The sequence below is a fragment of the Onychomys torridus genome, chromosome 4, assembly GCF_903995425.1.
Source record: "Onychomys torridus chromosome 4, mOncTor1.1, whole genome shotgun sequence".
Classification (NCBI taxonomy): domain Eukaryota; kingdom Metazoa; phylum Chordata; class Mammalia; order Rodentia; family Cricetidae; genus Onychomys; species Onychomys torridus.
The window spans coordinates 56,281,121-56,297,188 of NC_050446.1; the positions used below are offsets into that span (position 1 = coordinate 56,281,121).

At 37.6% G+C, this 16,068-nt stretch overlaps 1 protein-coding gene across 1 annotated transcript in view; it reads left to right on the plus strand.

Moving 5' to 3' along the window:
• Positions 1–16,068, plus strand: part of Itga4 (integrin subunit alpha 4) — an 80,626-nt gene that overhangs the window by 48,027 nt on the left and 16,531 nt on the right. Inside the window, exons 16-17 of the mRNA XM_036185056.1 lie at positions 4,270–4,419; positions 6,344–6,420. Of these exons, the coding sequence (XP_036040949.1) occupies positions 4,270–4,419; positions 6,344–6,420 (227 nt within the window). The remainder of the gene's footprint in view (positions 1–4,269; positions 4,420–6,343; positions 6,421–16,068) is intronic.

Here is a 16,068-nt window from a genome sequence, read left to right on the forward strand (position 1 = left end):
GCAGCATTCCGATATGGTCAAGGTCTCCTGTTGAGGTGATCATCTACCAAGTAATTTAATAAAGAACATCTGGAGTCAAAGAATAAAAAAGTAATCAGGTATCCCAACACTTAGTTCAGGCTCCAGCTCTTTCAGGTGCCATTGATTACTATAAATCCAATAGTTGATACAATGCCGTTTTCTATTTAATGTTCTTTGAGTGACAACAGTCCCAGTTTCTTATGCCTCCAAATGTTTCTCAGCATTTATTAAGCTGAATTTCAGTATTTGGTTGGCTGATTTATATAGCTACATTTGAAGTAATATATATGTAACATTATAATATCTAGGTATTTTGTGTACATTATGCCATATAACCATCCCAGCAGTATTTAGATATCACCACCATCATTGCCATTGCCATTTTCAGATATTATAATAATCATAAACAAAGTAAATACATAACCTGGCCAAGGTTATAAAGGACCTGTTACAGGGTCTATAGGTTGTTGTCTTCTTGAAGTAAATGATTCCGTTGAGAGCAGAGATACTTTAAGTAGAAGTTTATTTAACAAAGTAAAGCAAAATTTTTTACTCCAAGAGACACTGGAGAAAGCTCCCCCCAAAGGAGGGCTAACATCCCAGTGGGTTCTACACTGTGAATTTTTAAGAGGCTTTTATAAATATCTAAGGGATCAGTGGCATACTCAAGGGTAAAGTGAATGACTCTTCCCATCACAAATCATGGTGGGCCAGATACTCTTTAGAATATCTTTTCCCCATTGTCCTCTAAAAGCCCATATTAGAGATCCAAACGATGACATAAATGACATCATAATGAAGCCGAGGTCTTTTTGAGATAAAGACTCTTCATTACTGCACACATGTAGGAAAATGCCCTAGATCCCTAATTTTCATATGGTGGTAATAACTTATGTCCATCATCAAAGACATTTAACTACGAGGCATTCTAATGTCAGGAGATACAGCTACCAAGATTCAGCTATCACATCTTATGTCTAAGTTCTGTTTTAGACGGCTTGAGGATCTCATGATTTTCTGTCAGTTAAGACTTTTTTTTAAATTGAAGCTTTATCATGAAATCTTTGGCCAATGTTTTGGATACCTTTTCTGCTTATACAAATAGGAGTTCTACCTCTCAGTTTTACCTAACAGACTCAAGATTTGCCTTTAGACCAGACATTTTTAAGCATAGTGTTTGAGTATCCATAATGTGAATAAAAGATGAAACAGTTGTATCCTTTCTATTTATAATTGTGAAAAGGACATTGAATAAGTGCAATCTTTTATGTAGTATATACCACCTTTATAAACTTATTTGATTTTTATCATGTGGATAATACAGCAGTAATCTTAAAATATAGGTTTTATCCTACCTATTAATTTGCTTCTAGGAAGTGATCTTTAAGCCATGTTCCAATAGTGAAATAACCATAGATAAATAAAACCTGGACCACTGATGTTACTCAGCAGGAGAATTGTTAGTCTGCTTTCAGGAAATCAAATACAAGATTTTAGTATAGGTTAATGTGGGGAGACAAGGAAGCCATGAAGGAATGTGTAAAAAGGCCCATGGTAATGGCAAAGCCTGCTTCATGTGGGTCAGGCTTGGAACTGACAAAACCTTCCTCTGATCAAGGTGTGGATGTTGACAGTGTGTGCATGTATGAGTATTTATGAACAATTGACTGGTGTGTGCAAAAACTAGCAACAACAACTTCTTCTTTACAGATATTCACAGCCTGAAACTTCTGGCTTATAGGGAACTCTTACTGAGACAAGCTAACCTCTGTGCTGTACATAATAAATGCTTGGAGGTGCCCGGTTATTGTATAGTTGGCACCACTCTATCAGAGTGCACAGCCTACCTGACCCCAGTTTTTCAGTATGTGTGTCTGTGTGTTTGTACTTTCTTCATAAATCCCTGTACCCAATTTGTCTACCTTGGAGCCATTTGAAGATGTAGCAGGGTGAAAAAAATCTGTCTGTCTTTGGTGGAAATAATTGAGTTTCTTGAATAGCCTAGAATGAATTTGCTGAATGAATTCATTAAAATGGAACTTATAAATTGAAAAGGACATAGGAAGTTTGAGTCAATCTGAGCTTGATGTTTAAATGGTTCATATGTCAGACACCAAAGTCTATGCTTGGTTCTTCAAATTATTTTCTAGATATAGTAACAGTTCTATGCCAAGAAAAATAAAGACTATATGGATTTTCTACATTGTCCTGGTGTTTGTGGACTGTATTTGTTGATCAAAATAAGCTCTCTCAAATTGTGAGATCATTTTTAATTTTATCTTTTATTGTGCTTCACATGATTGTGTATGTTGGCCTTTTACACATCTTATGTTGTGCAATGCTCAGTTGACTTCTGTTATAAATGGTCATGTATTGCTTTGTTAGTAAAATAACATCAGTCTCTAGGGCAAGGAGAAAGAGACATCTGCCTGTTCCCATGCTTCAGATCTTCCAATTTTGTCTAGTGAGTCTTGAGCAATTGACACAATGCTTTGTATCTTACCTCACTCCCAAGCATGTGTTTTCAATTCCAAAACAACTTTTGACTCTATTGTGGTGCAGATTTCATTGAATTCTGAGTGCTTTCAGGTTATTACCAAATGATTAGATTATTTCAACTTGTACCTATATCAGGTAATAATTCTGATATAAGATGCATAATTTTAATGGAGATATTAGTAAATAATCAAATGAAAATACAATAAAACATTCTAAGTTCATGAGAAATATTCCTAAAAGAGATAAAACTGATGTATGCCTGTAGAAATAAAGATTAAAATATAAGAAATGGAAATGTATTGAAACAAACATATGAGTTAAGTCATTGGAGACACAGTAAAACAAATGTTAACCTAATCATTCAAAAGTGTGATTTTGATCATGTAGCAAAAAAGAATCGACACAAGAAGTGCTATGTAGAAATCAGGAAGACACAACATATAAAGAACTCTTTACAAAGCAGAATGAATTTCTTAGAAATCAGGAAGACACTACATATAAAAGAACTCTTTACAAAGCTGAATACATTTCTTAATGGTTACCACTGCTGTGTGATTGATAAATCTATGAACTCTTTTTTGTGAATCATAATAGCACAGCAAACAATAAAACCATCACAATAAAATTCAGTAAACTTAGAAGTACAAAGCTGACTTTTTTTTTCTATATTACCAGTCATGATGTTAGATAATATAAGGGGAAAAGGTCATTATAAGTAGCAAGAAAGAATATTTCACAATAAATATGAAGTTGAATGAATAAAATCAAATAAAAAGTCTTCTAAGAGATTTAAAGAAATCTTATTGAGAAACATTATTTCTTTATAAGCTGTGGTGATATTTTGTTGTATCGTAAGAAAATATGCCAGAAGATCAGAGAGACAAAGGAACAAGCCACTGCCACGTCTCACATTGCCAACTCCACAAATCCTCTGTTTGAAAGCCTCTGATTCCTCAGCTGAAAAGCTTTCCTCACCCAAAAAGGTCTTCTGCCGAAAAGGCTTCCAGTCCAAAGGGCTAGTTCCTGTCTTCTTATGCCTTATACACCTTTCTCTACCCAGCCAAATCACTTTCTTCCTAATGCTGAGATTAGAAGTGTGTATGCTTCCCAATTACTGGGATTAAAAGTGTGTGCCACCACTGTCTGGCTCTGTTTCTCTCCTAGACTGATCAATCTCATGTAGTCCAGGGTGGCTTTGAACTCACAGAGACCCAGACGGATCTGCCTCATCAGTGCTAGGATCAAAGGTGTGTGTCACCAATGCCCGGCCTCTATGTTTAATCTAGTGGCTTGTTCTGTCTTCTGATCTTCAGGAAAATTTTATTAGGGTACAACAAAATATCATCACAATAAGCATATAGGATAACATTAAATGGAATAAAAGTGTTGAGGAGAACTTTGAAATTACTTACTGAGTATGTAAATGAAAAATGTTTATATTACAATACCAAGCTACAAGAATTGTAGAGTATCATGGAAGGAAACGTGCTGAAATGCAGATTTTTGCAAATATTATCAGATAGTAATAGTTTCCCATTCTGTTCTCATTGTGTTGTCTCAAGCAATGGAGTTATTTCTGTCATGCAAGAACACACAGTCCAAGTTTTTTTTAAGCAATTCTGCTAAAACATGGGTTTTGCATTTGTGTCCTTGTGTTTCATCTGGCCTTTTAGAAGGAAGAAGTTTTCTGTGTCTACTTTATTAATGTTTGATGTTTTTATTTGTACATATGATTTTCAATTCTCTTAGAAAGATGTGCGAGACATCCTCACTCCTGTCCAGGTTGAGGCCACTTATCACCTTGGGCATCGTGTGCTCACCAAACGAAACACAGAAGAATTCCCACCACTTCAGCCAATCCTCCAGCAGAAGAAAGAAAAAGACGTGATTAGAAAAACGGTATGAAGCTTTTCTGGGATTTAAATCATCATGGAACATAACTGAAGAATTTTTGAAATAGGACGAAATTAATTGAAATGTACCTGAATTGTTTAGAAACTGTTGTGGATTGTTAATTGTGAATGAAAATAGATTTAAAATATGTCTCTCTTGGTCACTCTGTCTCTGTCTTTGTCTCTCTCTGTCTCTGTCTCTCTCTGTCTCTCTGTCTCTCTGTCTCTCTCTCTCTCTCTGTGTGTGTGTGTGTGTGTGTGTGTGTGTGTGTGTGTGTGTGTGTGTGTCTGTGTGTGTGCTTAACAGTCCCTTTGGGATATTCAACTGAATATGTTTGAACTTGCATTTAGTCACAAGAGTACCTTCACAAGTATAAATATTTATGTAAACATGTAAGTTTTTCTCTCCTTGAAGAAATGAATTACTCAAGAGAAGCCATGTTGGACATTGGTTGTATCATGAGTTAGTTATCCAATGTCATTCCAAGCACTCACTGATCTTCCGTTCTCATTTATTTCTCACTTTCTTTGGTTCTGTCTCTCTCCCAGCCCATGGATCCACTCTACATTATTCAACTCAACTGCTGTAATTTTGTCACTTATAAACACATTTATTATGTGACACAATTTCTCTTTTAAAATTGCATTATATTTTTCAGGCACATCTCAATAACAGCTGCATTTTAAGACAAATCCTGCATTCTGGCCAGAGAACTGCTATTTTTTTTTCTAAAGTGTGCTCAAGTATTTCAGTTTCCCTAACAATACATTTATTCTTGCAAGTCCCAGTGTCAAGACCTTAACTGTCTGACAGCATAGACACAGTTAACAGGGTGCATTAGAACACAGTCAAAAGCACTCATTAAAGCATGCAGTGATGGCAGGTAGAAAACCTAATTTAGAATACTTGATCAAAGGAACATAACAACCTAACAGCAAATTTTCAGAGTCTTACATGAAAATAGTTATGTGAGTCAGTTGGAATTTTTAAAAATTCTTCTATTGAACTTCACTTTTCAATACCAACTATTTTCCAATATCTTCAATAATTTAAATACCAATACTGTTAGACACATAGGAGAAAAGGTTAGCAATTTGTTAACTGCATTTTATCCTTAGAACCACATGCTCTCCAATTAGGAACCACAGAATGAAAATCATACCAACTTAATCATGTGGGGGAACATTTACACCTCCACTTCTGCAGGTGTGGGCTCTCTATGCTCTGTCATGTTGTGGGAATATTCACTTCCCTCTGCGTGTGCATCGTTCTTTCTTTGACTTTCTACATTGCCCTTTTTATTTGCATCTGTCCTCCTTCTTCTCCTATTCCTATCGTCTTCAATTACTTCATTTCTTTGCTTTTACATAGTGTATCCCTCAGGTCTTCCTGAGGAGTAGATGCACACCCTGGAGTGTTGTTCATGGATCCTTTTAAATAATTAGAGATTAATAAATTTAAAAAACTTCATGACAGGCTACAATTTAATTTTGCTCAATGTTTTCACAAAGCTATGCCACTCCGTTTCTATATATAGCTATACCCTTTGATATAATTCGCTGACCATCCCTGTGGATGGGCTAAAATAATGTAGACGTACTTCTGTGTAATAAATTTGATCAGAATGTAGTAGGAGAAAGTGGGGGGAAAGCAGATTAAGGGTGCTTTTGCAGCTGATATTCCAAATATCTATATGGTGTCTTTAATACAACATTTGATTTAACAAATTTAGGCCTGGAATCTACTATGGGGAGTGAGTTTCTTTAGCCCTGAAACTATGTATTTGAATCTCCTGACTAGTTCTCAGATGGGACCTTGGGGGAGGCACAAGTTATAATTTGATATGTGACTTTTATTTTTGTCAAGCACAGGTGCCTTATTCTTTAAATATATAGAAATTAAAATAAAGGTTATAATGTTTTATTTCCAGATAAACTTTGCAAGATTTTGTGCCCATGAAAATTGTTCTGCTGATCTGCAAGTTTCTGCAAGAATTGGATTTTTGAAGTAAGTATAGTTTACTCTGTTTTTCATCAAAAGTACATAAAAGGTAAATGCATGTGGGTTCCAGCAAGAGAGGAACTAACGCATGAGTGTTGGCATCATAAAAAATTCTACAAGCTGACAACATTTTGTTGTGAAGTACTAAATGATCCCTATGTCAGTCATAACAAATATATATATGAGCATTAACATTTTTTTAAAGAATAAAAGGATTAGTAGCCCTAAAGTTTTATGTAGTGTGCTTTAATTTTTTCTCATAAATTAGAAGATATTTCAGGATTTAATTTCACCTTCAGATATCATTATCATAGTCATAGTTATGTTTCAATATTTGTGAAGTGCCTAGTAATAAAAGTTTTACTGGAAAAATGAACTTTATTATATAATGGTTAGAATATTTTATGGCTAGAAAAATGGGTTATACAACTCAAACTGATATGCAGAATAATGTATCTTGACAAATTTGAAAATATAAACCAATTTGTTCTAAATTCATAGGATGATAAACAGAGTAATAAGAGGATACAATGTGCTTAGACTAGCATCTGGCATTTTGCAAGAACTGGATAAAAAGGGATGTCTGGTGTTATTTTATAATGGAGAATAAACCATTGTAATTTTGTATCATGTAGAGATTCCCTATATTCAAATTGTTTTGCACATCTGTGGACCACGGGAAATGAAAGAAGGATAAGAAGGTGGCAGGGACAGGGCAGGGGGATGAGAACTGGGTCAGGAAGTGGTACACAAAGGAAGCCAGAGCTACCTGTAACAAGTTCGATTTGGGGGGTATATTATAGCATATTATGTCAACTTAACATCGCGAAGAGTCATTAGGGAAAAGTGAATACCAGTTGAGAAAATGCCTCCACCAGACTGGTCTACAGTCAAGTCTGTGGTGCATTTTCTTGGTGATCTGATTGATGCAGCAAGGCTTAGCTCACTGTGGACAGTGTCATTTCTGGGCTGGTGGCCTTGGGTGCTAGAAGAACACAGGCTGAACAAGCCACTTCTCCATAGCTTCTGCATCAGTTCCTGCTTCCAGGTTCTTGTCTTCCATTCCCTGGATGATGGACTACACGTTGTAAGACGAAATTAATTTTGGTCATGGTGTTTTATTACAGCAATAGGAAATGTAACTAAGAAAATGGGGCTTTGATACATAGCTCCCTAGTTGAAAATCACTCTCAACATTACATTTAAAATTCCCTCTACACATTAGAGACTTGTGAGTTTCCACAGGGAGAAGAATTTTACAGAATTTAACAGAATAAACAACTGCATATCAAATGTTGGGAGTCATTTTATTTAAAGAGCTTAAAAGCAATAGGAACCCTTTTAGAAACTATAAAAAGATCTCCTGATAACCAGTGTGGGATCTGAAAAGGTAGCATTAATATTAACATTTCATATCAAGATAAGATAACATAATGATGAGAAGGGTCATGGAGTCTGCATCTAAAATGCAGAAGGAAAGTGTTAGCAGCTAATTTTAGGATGAAAATCTCAGTGCAGTAGTATGCAAATGTCAAGACTGGTGGTTAAGGCAAGAAGGGGATACAGGACACAAAAGATAGCGTTTTTAGGTATTTCTTTTTCCTTCCTTCCTTTCTCTTTTGTTCTCTCTCTCTCTGTGTCTCTCTCTCTCTATCTCTCTCTCTATCTCTGTCTCTCTTTTATGAGACAGGGTTTCACTATGTAGCCCTGGCTGGCTGTCTTGGAGTTCACTCTGTAGACCTGGATGGCCTTGAACTCACAGAGATCCATCTGTTTCTGCCTCCCAAGTGCTGGAATTAAAAGTGTGTGTCTGGCTTTTATATATTTCTTGAGCGTGACTTATTTAATCATGGGAAGGCATAGTACATGTGGGTCAGAGGCTGAGAAAGGGTAAATAAGAGAGGGTAACCTTTGGCTTAAATCCCAAAGGATGCTTTTTAGTTCCTTCTTGGACTTGCCCTGAAGCATCTTACAGTCCTTCCCTTCAGCTGCTGACGCTCTTTTGCTTTCATCTCCTTGATGAGGTCCTGCTGTATTTCTTCTTCTAGCCTCTCCTCAGTTGTGTTCATATCATCTCTGATTCCCATTCATGACCAACCCATTTGCACATGACCATGTATTTCCTGAGTAATCTTACTTACAACTATGACTTTTACTGGCTTTCCCACACTACCCATGCCTACACCAGCATCTTTGAGCATCATATCCCATGGCCTGTTGCATGGCAAGAATTATCAGTATCCTGTAGATTGATTCTGATTAGTCATTAATCAGGAATGGTGTAACCATTCCTTAACCGCCTGAGTGAAAAACCTAGATTTCAACCTTTTTTCTATTTATTTATTTTTTTTATACTTGAGATCCTATAGGCAAACATTTCTGTTCCCCCAGCTGCTTCCCAAATAACCACACATAGACTTAATTATAAATGCTCAGCTGATAGCTTAGGCCTGTTTTTAGCTAGCTCTTGTAACTTAAATTAGCCCATATCTATTAATCCATGTGCTGTCCCAAGGCTCATTTACCTCATGTACATACTTCCCATCCTGCTCTCTCTGTGTCTGGTTGGTGACTCCTGCAACTCTGCCCTTTTTCATTTCAGCATCCTCCTGGTCTGATTCTCCTACTCAATCGCTTTCTGCCCAGTTATAGGCCAGTCAGTTCTTTATTAACTAATGAGTGCAATACATGTTTACAGTGTACAAAGATCATTCCATAGTAATACCCTATAAATTATTAAAATTTGAAGTACTGCCACTTAATAGTATTGTCTACCTTCTCTCTCTCTCTCTCTCTCTCTCTCTCTCTCTCTCTCTCATTTGTTTTCACTATTTTACAAACTAGGTACCCAGTAGCCTCCATGGATCATCTAGTCTTCTGGCTTTCCAGGCACTGTCATTAGTAGTCTAATCATTATGTGACCAGTATGACCTATCTAACATCTACAGTGGAGGTACAAGGAGCCCTTAGTTTATTGGTAAATGATAACAATTCAGTATCTCATTTTAGACTTAAAATTTAAACTCACAAGTCCCTAGGTCTCACTACTGCCCGAGGTCTCTTCATCATAAATGGAAGAATGCTTACAGTTGTTTGGCCATGACATGTATTCTCATACCTGTCATTTTCTCACTTTTCCTATTCCATCCTGATTAACCTGCATTTGTGTTTTAAACTCAGCATTTTCAAGAGATAGCAGGCTCTGTCTCCCAGCTCCTTACCCTTAGACCCTTCTGTACACCTAGATCTATGACATAGTATACATTGCATCTAGAGTCTTTCTCCATACTGGCTTGGAACCTGCTGTAAGGCAAGTCCTGTCCTCACGTTTGTATTCTCAGAGCCTAACAGAATGCCTGGTAAACAGGAAGTAACTAACAGAGGTTTCCTGAGAATGGAACAGGAGTTCCAAGACTTATAAGTAAAAGAGTTAGCATTGAAAAGGAGTTAAGAGTCACTTTAGCTTGGGCTAAGAATCTGGGAAAGATGATCGATTGCTTCCTTGCAACTGTGGAAGGAAGAAACATGTTGAAAAGTAATGGATTGTTACAATGAAAATTCAAGTTCATAGATGGTGACTGAAGACTTAGGGGATAATTAGGGAAATGAAAGATCCAATGTGACTGTTAAATGTAGAACAAAAAATCAAGTAGGAAAGAGCAGAAAGCTTGATGCACAATGTTGATTGTTTTGCTGGGAAAGATCATGAATTTTTCTCAGTCAGACAATGCCATTGTAGCCATGAACATCTACAGTGGAGGGGACCTTAACTTGAAATGAACCTGGTGCTAACAAATGATTCAGTTGGCTCACTTCAGTAATTGAAAAAAGCAGTGACTTGTAACTGCTTTGTACAGAAGAGCAAAGAGTCAATTTATGAGTCTATTAGTTGAACAACTTATAATTTTCCACTTGTATATTCGTTTTCTAAAATGTGCAGGGTTTTAATAACAGGAGACTTTGATTAAAGTTGTACAGGTGTGTTTGTAGAGCAGGAGATTTTCTTAAGCATAGATGGACAGTGTTTCTATCTGCTTGTATTGGGCATACTGTCTTTCTGGTCATCTTTCATTGCAAATCTGCTGGCTCCTGAGAAAGTGAGATTTCAAAGCTTAAATACAAATGTCACTAAGAATGTTTTCAACTTATTCAAATAACATGGAATTATTAATTCAGTTTTTCTGTTTTCTTGCAAAAAAATTGTCTTCTTAACATTAAATATTTTTCCAATTAAAGATCAAGCCTGTGATTTTAAACAGTAGCTGGCCAAGTGTAAAGTGTTCCTTAGGAGGTAGTTGAGTAATGTCCAGGAAAATACTCACAATGCCTAATGGAAATGCATATCCTACACCCCAGAAAGTTCTCACTGATATCTATGGGACCCAAGCAAGAAACTTTCACTATGAACAGAGCTGTAAGTTCATTTTTTTAAGTTGATTGAGAATTCATACATGCATGTGATGTGTTTTGATCAAGCCCACCTTTTTCCCCTCCAATTCCTTCTCTACCCCACCAATAGTCCTTCCAAATTTTGTGTGTTCTCTTCTTTATTTTTTTAACCCATGTAGTCTACTTTGTACAGCCAGTGTGTGCTTGGGTTTAATTCCATATACTGAGCATGGGTATATCTTCAGGGGCCAAATTACTGAATAAAGCTGCTTATCTCTCTCCTAGAAGTCATTTGTTTTTCTGTCAATAGCTCCTCAGTTAGGGGTAAGACTTTGTGTTCCCACTTCCCCCACACATGTTGGGATTTTGTCTGGCTTGCTCTTGTCCATGAAGTCAGAGCTATTGTCAGTTCATATGTGTGATGGCTCTGTTATATCCAGAAAACACTGTTTATCTGTAATTCTCCAGTGCCTCTGGTTCTTAAAGTCCTTTCTGTGCTCCCTCTTCTAAAATGATTTCTGAGTCTTGGGAAATGATTATGGGATATAGATGATTTAGGGCTGAGAAGTCTGCCATATCTTATTCTCTATAGATTGTGAGTTCCTGTGCTGGTCACCATCTCCTACAAAAGAAGCTTCTCTGATGAAGGTTGAGAGATGCTATGATCTATGGGTATAAGGATGTGTCTTTTGAGAATTTGTTAAATACGATAACCATTTAGTAGAACATTAGTAATAGGTTCTTCCTTCTGTCCTGTGACATACATGGGCCTTGGGTTCTTGGTCCCAGCTTAAGTTCCATATCATGAAGTAGGCCTTAAATCCAATCAGAAAATAGTTGGTTACTCCCATAATACCTGTGCACTACTGCATCTGCGGGCATGTCTTGCCAGGGTGGTCATTACTGTACCATGCAGGGCTCACAGATGGACAAGGCTGATGATTACTTTTCTCTTTAATAGTATTCATAGTCCTATCATTGTGGAAACATAGGGATGAGGCTTCCAGGTCAGTACCAGCTTGATTTCTTGATGTTCTATGCTTCTTTAGCAATAGAGTCTTACCATAAAGTTCCAGATGGTGACCAAGAGTAATGATAATACTCTGTAATGTTTTAGGGTCTAGGGGACCCCACTGACCAACAACTCCAGAAGCAATAGCCTTCTTCTATCATTGAGCCTTTATTTGCTATGTCTGCAAGAGGAATTACCTCCTCATTATAAGATAACTCTTTCCATATATATGTATACAATTTAGGAAACTTCTACTATAGTAGGTTTCCATTTAGCTTTTTAAAAAAGGTTTTTAGTGTTATCCCTCCTATACCCTGTCCTCTCATTCCTATCCCATTTAACACTTATTGCTCCATTATTTTCTACAAGTCTTTATCACACTGAAACCAGGGAAGCAATGTAGTGGTGAAGACTTTCACATGGGAGGTCATGTTGATCAGGTTCAACTCTTACATCCACCATTTTAACAGCAGGGTTAAGAGTAGCTTTTTCAGCTCCTCTCTCTCTCTGCTTTAAAATAGTAGAAATTGTGCCTTCTTTATAAGATATTTTAATTTTTAAAATGCACTTAATCCAAGTGATTAGTTCAAGGCCTGGTCCATTTGAGAGTTCAACAAAAGGTGTTGCTGTTTTTGGAATGGTATGAAGTCCATTGTAAAGCAGTGGGCACCAATCCTTTTGAATCAATTTGGAAAGTTACAAACTATTTCTATGAGGTTAATGATAATTCGTTTGAGGGATGTACAAATGAGAACTCTTCTAATTAAGTTTTCAGAGCCATATAGAAAGCTTTTGACTATGTTTTGAATAACTTACTCTGTGTCAGACAAAAATATAGCATCTCTCCATGTAGGTGTCTTCTTTCCTTTCTCAGTAACAGTCTGCAAATTGGGGCCATATGTTGTGTGCCTTCTTCTGGCTCTAACTCTGCTGGCACTAATGGTATTATGTGTCCCAGATCTAGACGTCTGTTTATGTAAATGCATTTACTCACTAAAGAGCATGAGTTTCTGATGCTGGCAATAATAAACTGCTCAGGATATGATAAGCTGTGCTGATTCGCATTCCCTCATGGTTCCATTAGGCTGAGGCCTCCACCTATGTTCCAAATTCCTGGGAAAATAAACCAGCCAGAGGGGTTATCGTGGTAAAAATAACAGTGAACAAATATGATGTTAGTTATCACAATCACACTAACTGGTATTAGCCACCAAGGAGTTTACAGTCAGATCTTTCATATAGATCAGGATGTAAATGACCTGTTTGTTTTGACAATAGTTAGGAGTACTTTTAAATTCCTGTGATAGGACAGTGACTAATCCTGACTTACAGAAGTCTGTGTGGCATAATGTCTGCAAGGAGATGGCAGTTGCAGGTCTCGTATGCAGCTAGGAAGCCTGGGCATAGGTGGTTGTTTTGCATGTTCTTTTATCTTTTTTTTATGATTATAATATTTTAACCCTAACATTCCAATCAAGGAAAGGGGTGTAAGAACAAGAGTGTGTTTGTTTGTTTTGCTTTTTTCTTTTGAAGGTTTTTCAGAAAAGATAGCCCTTCTTATGCCTACTCTAATTTGACATGTGTGAACTCTCACAAATCTGTCATGGTGCAGGGAAAATGGAGTTCTTATGATCATATTAGCTATCAGGCTTCATTCCCCAAAGCTGAACTAGAACTTCATGTTCTGTAATATCAAAGGAGTGTGGCCTACTCCCTGAATAATCTGGGCTTCTGATAGCAGGAAGTGGGGAACTCATTGGTGAGTAGACAGTAAATGGTGGATGGCACCTGACACCATGTTTTTAATTCCTCAAAGGGACAATCTAAGAGAATTGTCCTTTAAAAAAAAAAAAGCCTCACTGACCTCACAAAACTTGGGAAGAATAAATTATGTGCTTCTACACAAAAGTCCATTCACTCACTACCCAACTTCCAATCCAAACTCTTTTTCAATTCTCCCCTTGAACTTTATTGCTTTTATTCAATAAGGTCACAGAGTTGGTCTACCCAGTGGGCAAGGATCCCTCAGTGTTTTACTTCCCTTTCAATAATAGTAAAGAAAAAGAAAAGAGGATAAAACTTGACTTTGGACTGGAGGCCACTTGCTGGAGGCTACTCTTTTTAAAAAATTTTTATTATTAAGAAATTTTCTAATTCATTTTACATACCAAAAAGCCTGCTTATGCACCAGGGATGGATCCCCGATCCGATCCCCCTGCCTGCAGGCCCCCCAAACAGTTCACAATAAACAACTGTCTCAAGTATTCAGAGGGCCTAGTCCAGTCCCATGGGGGCTCCATAGCTATTGGTCCACAGTTCATGGGTTTCCACTAGTTTGGCTGGCCGCCTCTGTACATTTCCCCCATCATGATCTCCATGTCCCTTGCTCAGAGAATCCCTCCTCTTTCTCATTGATTGGACTCCTAGAGCTCCGCCTGGTATAAAGGCTACTACTCTTTTGTCAATTAAATCTGCTGTGTGTCTTTAAACATTAAAGTGTGAAATTTGCTGTGTGTCTTTAAATATTAAAGTGTGAGAACCATTCATAATGTGTTTTGCTTTGGCATCTTTTTTCTTTTCTTCTTCTCTTCACTTTTTTCTTTTTTGGTCCCGACCATCCTGATAAAAAATAAGTAAGCTACAGAGACCAGACTGATTTTACCAACAAAGAACAGATTGATGATACTAAGGTTTTGAGAAGAGCTTGTAAAATCCAGTCATGATCCCTGGGACAAGATGTAGAGCCTGGTGTTAGAGCCTTCTCGTTTCCTCTTTCATTTATTAAGTTATGATTCCATGTATGCACAGTACCTGGGTTTGTGTCAGTTGTGTGGACTCTCAGCAGCTTTGTAAATTTCAAGCCTGCATTATGCATGTTTTAATGAAGAGTGAACTGTGAGTCCCGAGGAAGCCTCTGGTTCAGTTGTGCCACCCGTCCAGATGTGCATCTGGCTCGCCATCATGTCATGTAGAACGCTGGCTGGTGTCTTTCCAACGGCATCTTGTTAAAGAATCAAAATCTACAGTGAGGTGAACATTTAAAAAGAGTAGATTTAGGACTGTGGTTAATTGTGCAAAATAGCTTAAAATGGAAAGGAAACCGGGAGTCTTGCTGACAACGTGAGCCCGGTGCTGCTCCGCTCGGCTGCCGTCTCTGAAGCTGCCTGTGCATGCCACGCTTCCACCTTCTGTTGCTTGTCGAAGTGCCAACTTCTCTCCCAAAGGTGTTCAGTGACTAATGCTTTGGTTCCAAGCCAGAATATTTTATAAACATCTATTTCTAAGCAGCTCTTGTACAAGTCTTAATTAAACTTTAATGTCAAGCTGAAGTTTACTTTTGGAGAACCTTGAAAGTCCCTTTGGTGGCAACATGATGATAGAACAGTAGGGAGAAGGGAGCAGGGCTCTCTTCTCACCATTTAATATGCACTGCCAAGAAGATGCATGCTGGCAAAGCCCACGGGCTCACCACATGGGCAGACTGCACCACCTCCTCAGTGCCGGGATAGCCCGTGGGCACTCAGTCAAACACCTCTAGGATAAAACGATAGCCAGGGCCTAGAATGACTACTTTGTTACTTATTGCATGGTCTTTGTGCCTTTTCTCAAATCCAAGCCTCAGAAAGGAGAATTGGTTCACATGGGGTGTCCCTTATTTTTTTTTTTCCTCTTCTTTTCTACAGGGTGCTGCAAGGGTGCTTAAAAGTTTGGGGGCTGGATTAATTTCTTGGCTCCTACATGGGGATTCTAAGGGGAAATCTTATACCCTCTGCCAGATGAAATTAAAAAAGCCTCTGTTGAACTCAGAATGGTCTCAAGCACGTTGATGCATGCCTATAGTCATAGTACTCGAGAGCCTGGGATGGGATCATATGTTCAAGGCCAGCCTGGCCTACATATAGTATGACTCAATTCCACACACAAAAAAGTACAGTCTAAAACAAAAACAGCAGCAAAAATAAAGGGCTTTAGTTAGGTCTAGTTATATCACATTTCTTGTTTGTTGAATTCATTTTAATCAGTCAAATAGGCTCTATAGCAGGGGCCAGCCTAATCTTTCCTATAAAAAGAAAACAATGTTTAAAAGTTTGAGGGCCAAGGCACACAGCTTCAGTTGCTCATCTGTGCTATTGTAGTGTAAAAGTGAGAATGGCTGGACTCAATAAATCTTATGAAAATAAAGGAATGACTTTTAACCTTAGGGGGAGTTTCCAGATACCTGCTCTATTGACCTGCTTGCTTTTTATGTGGCA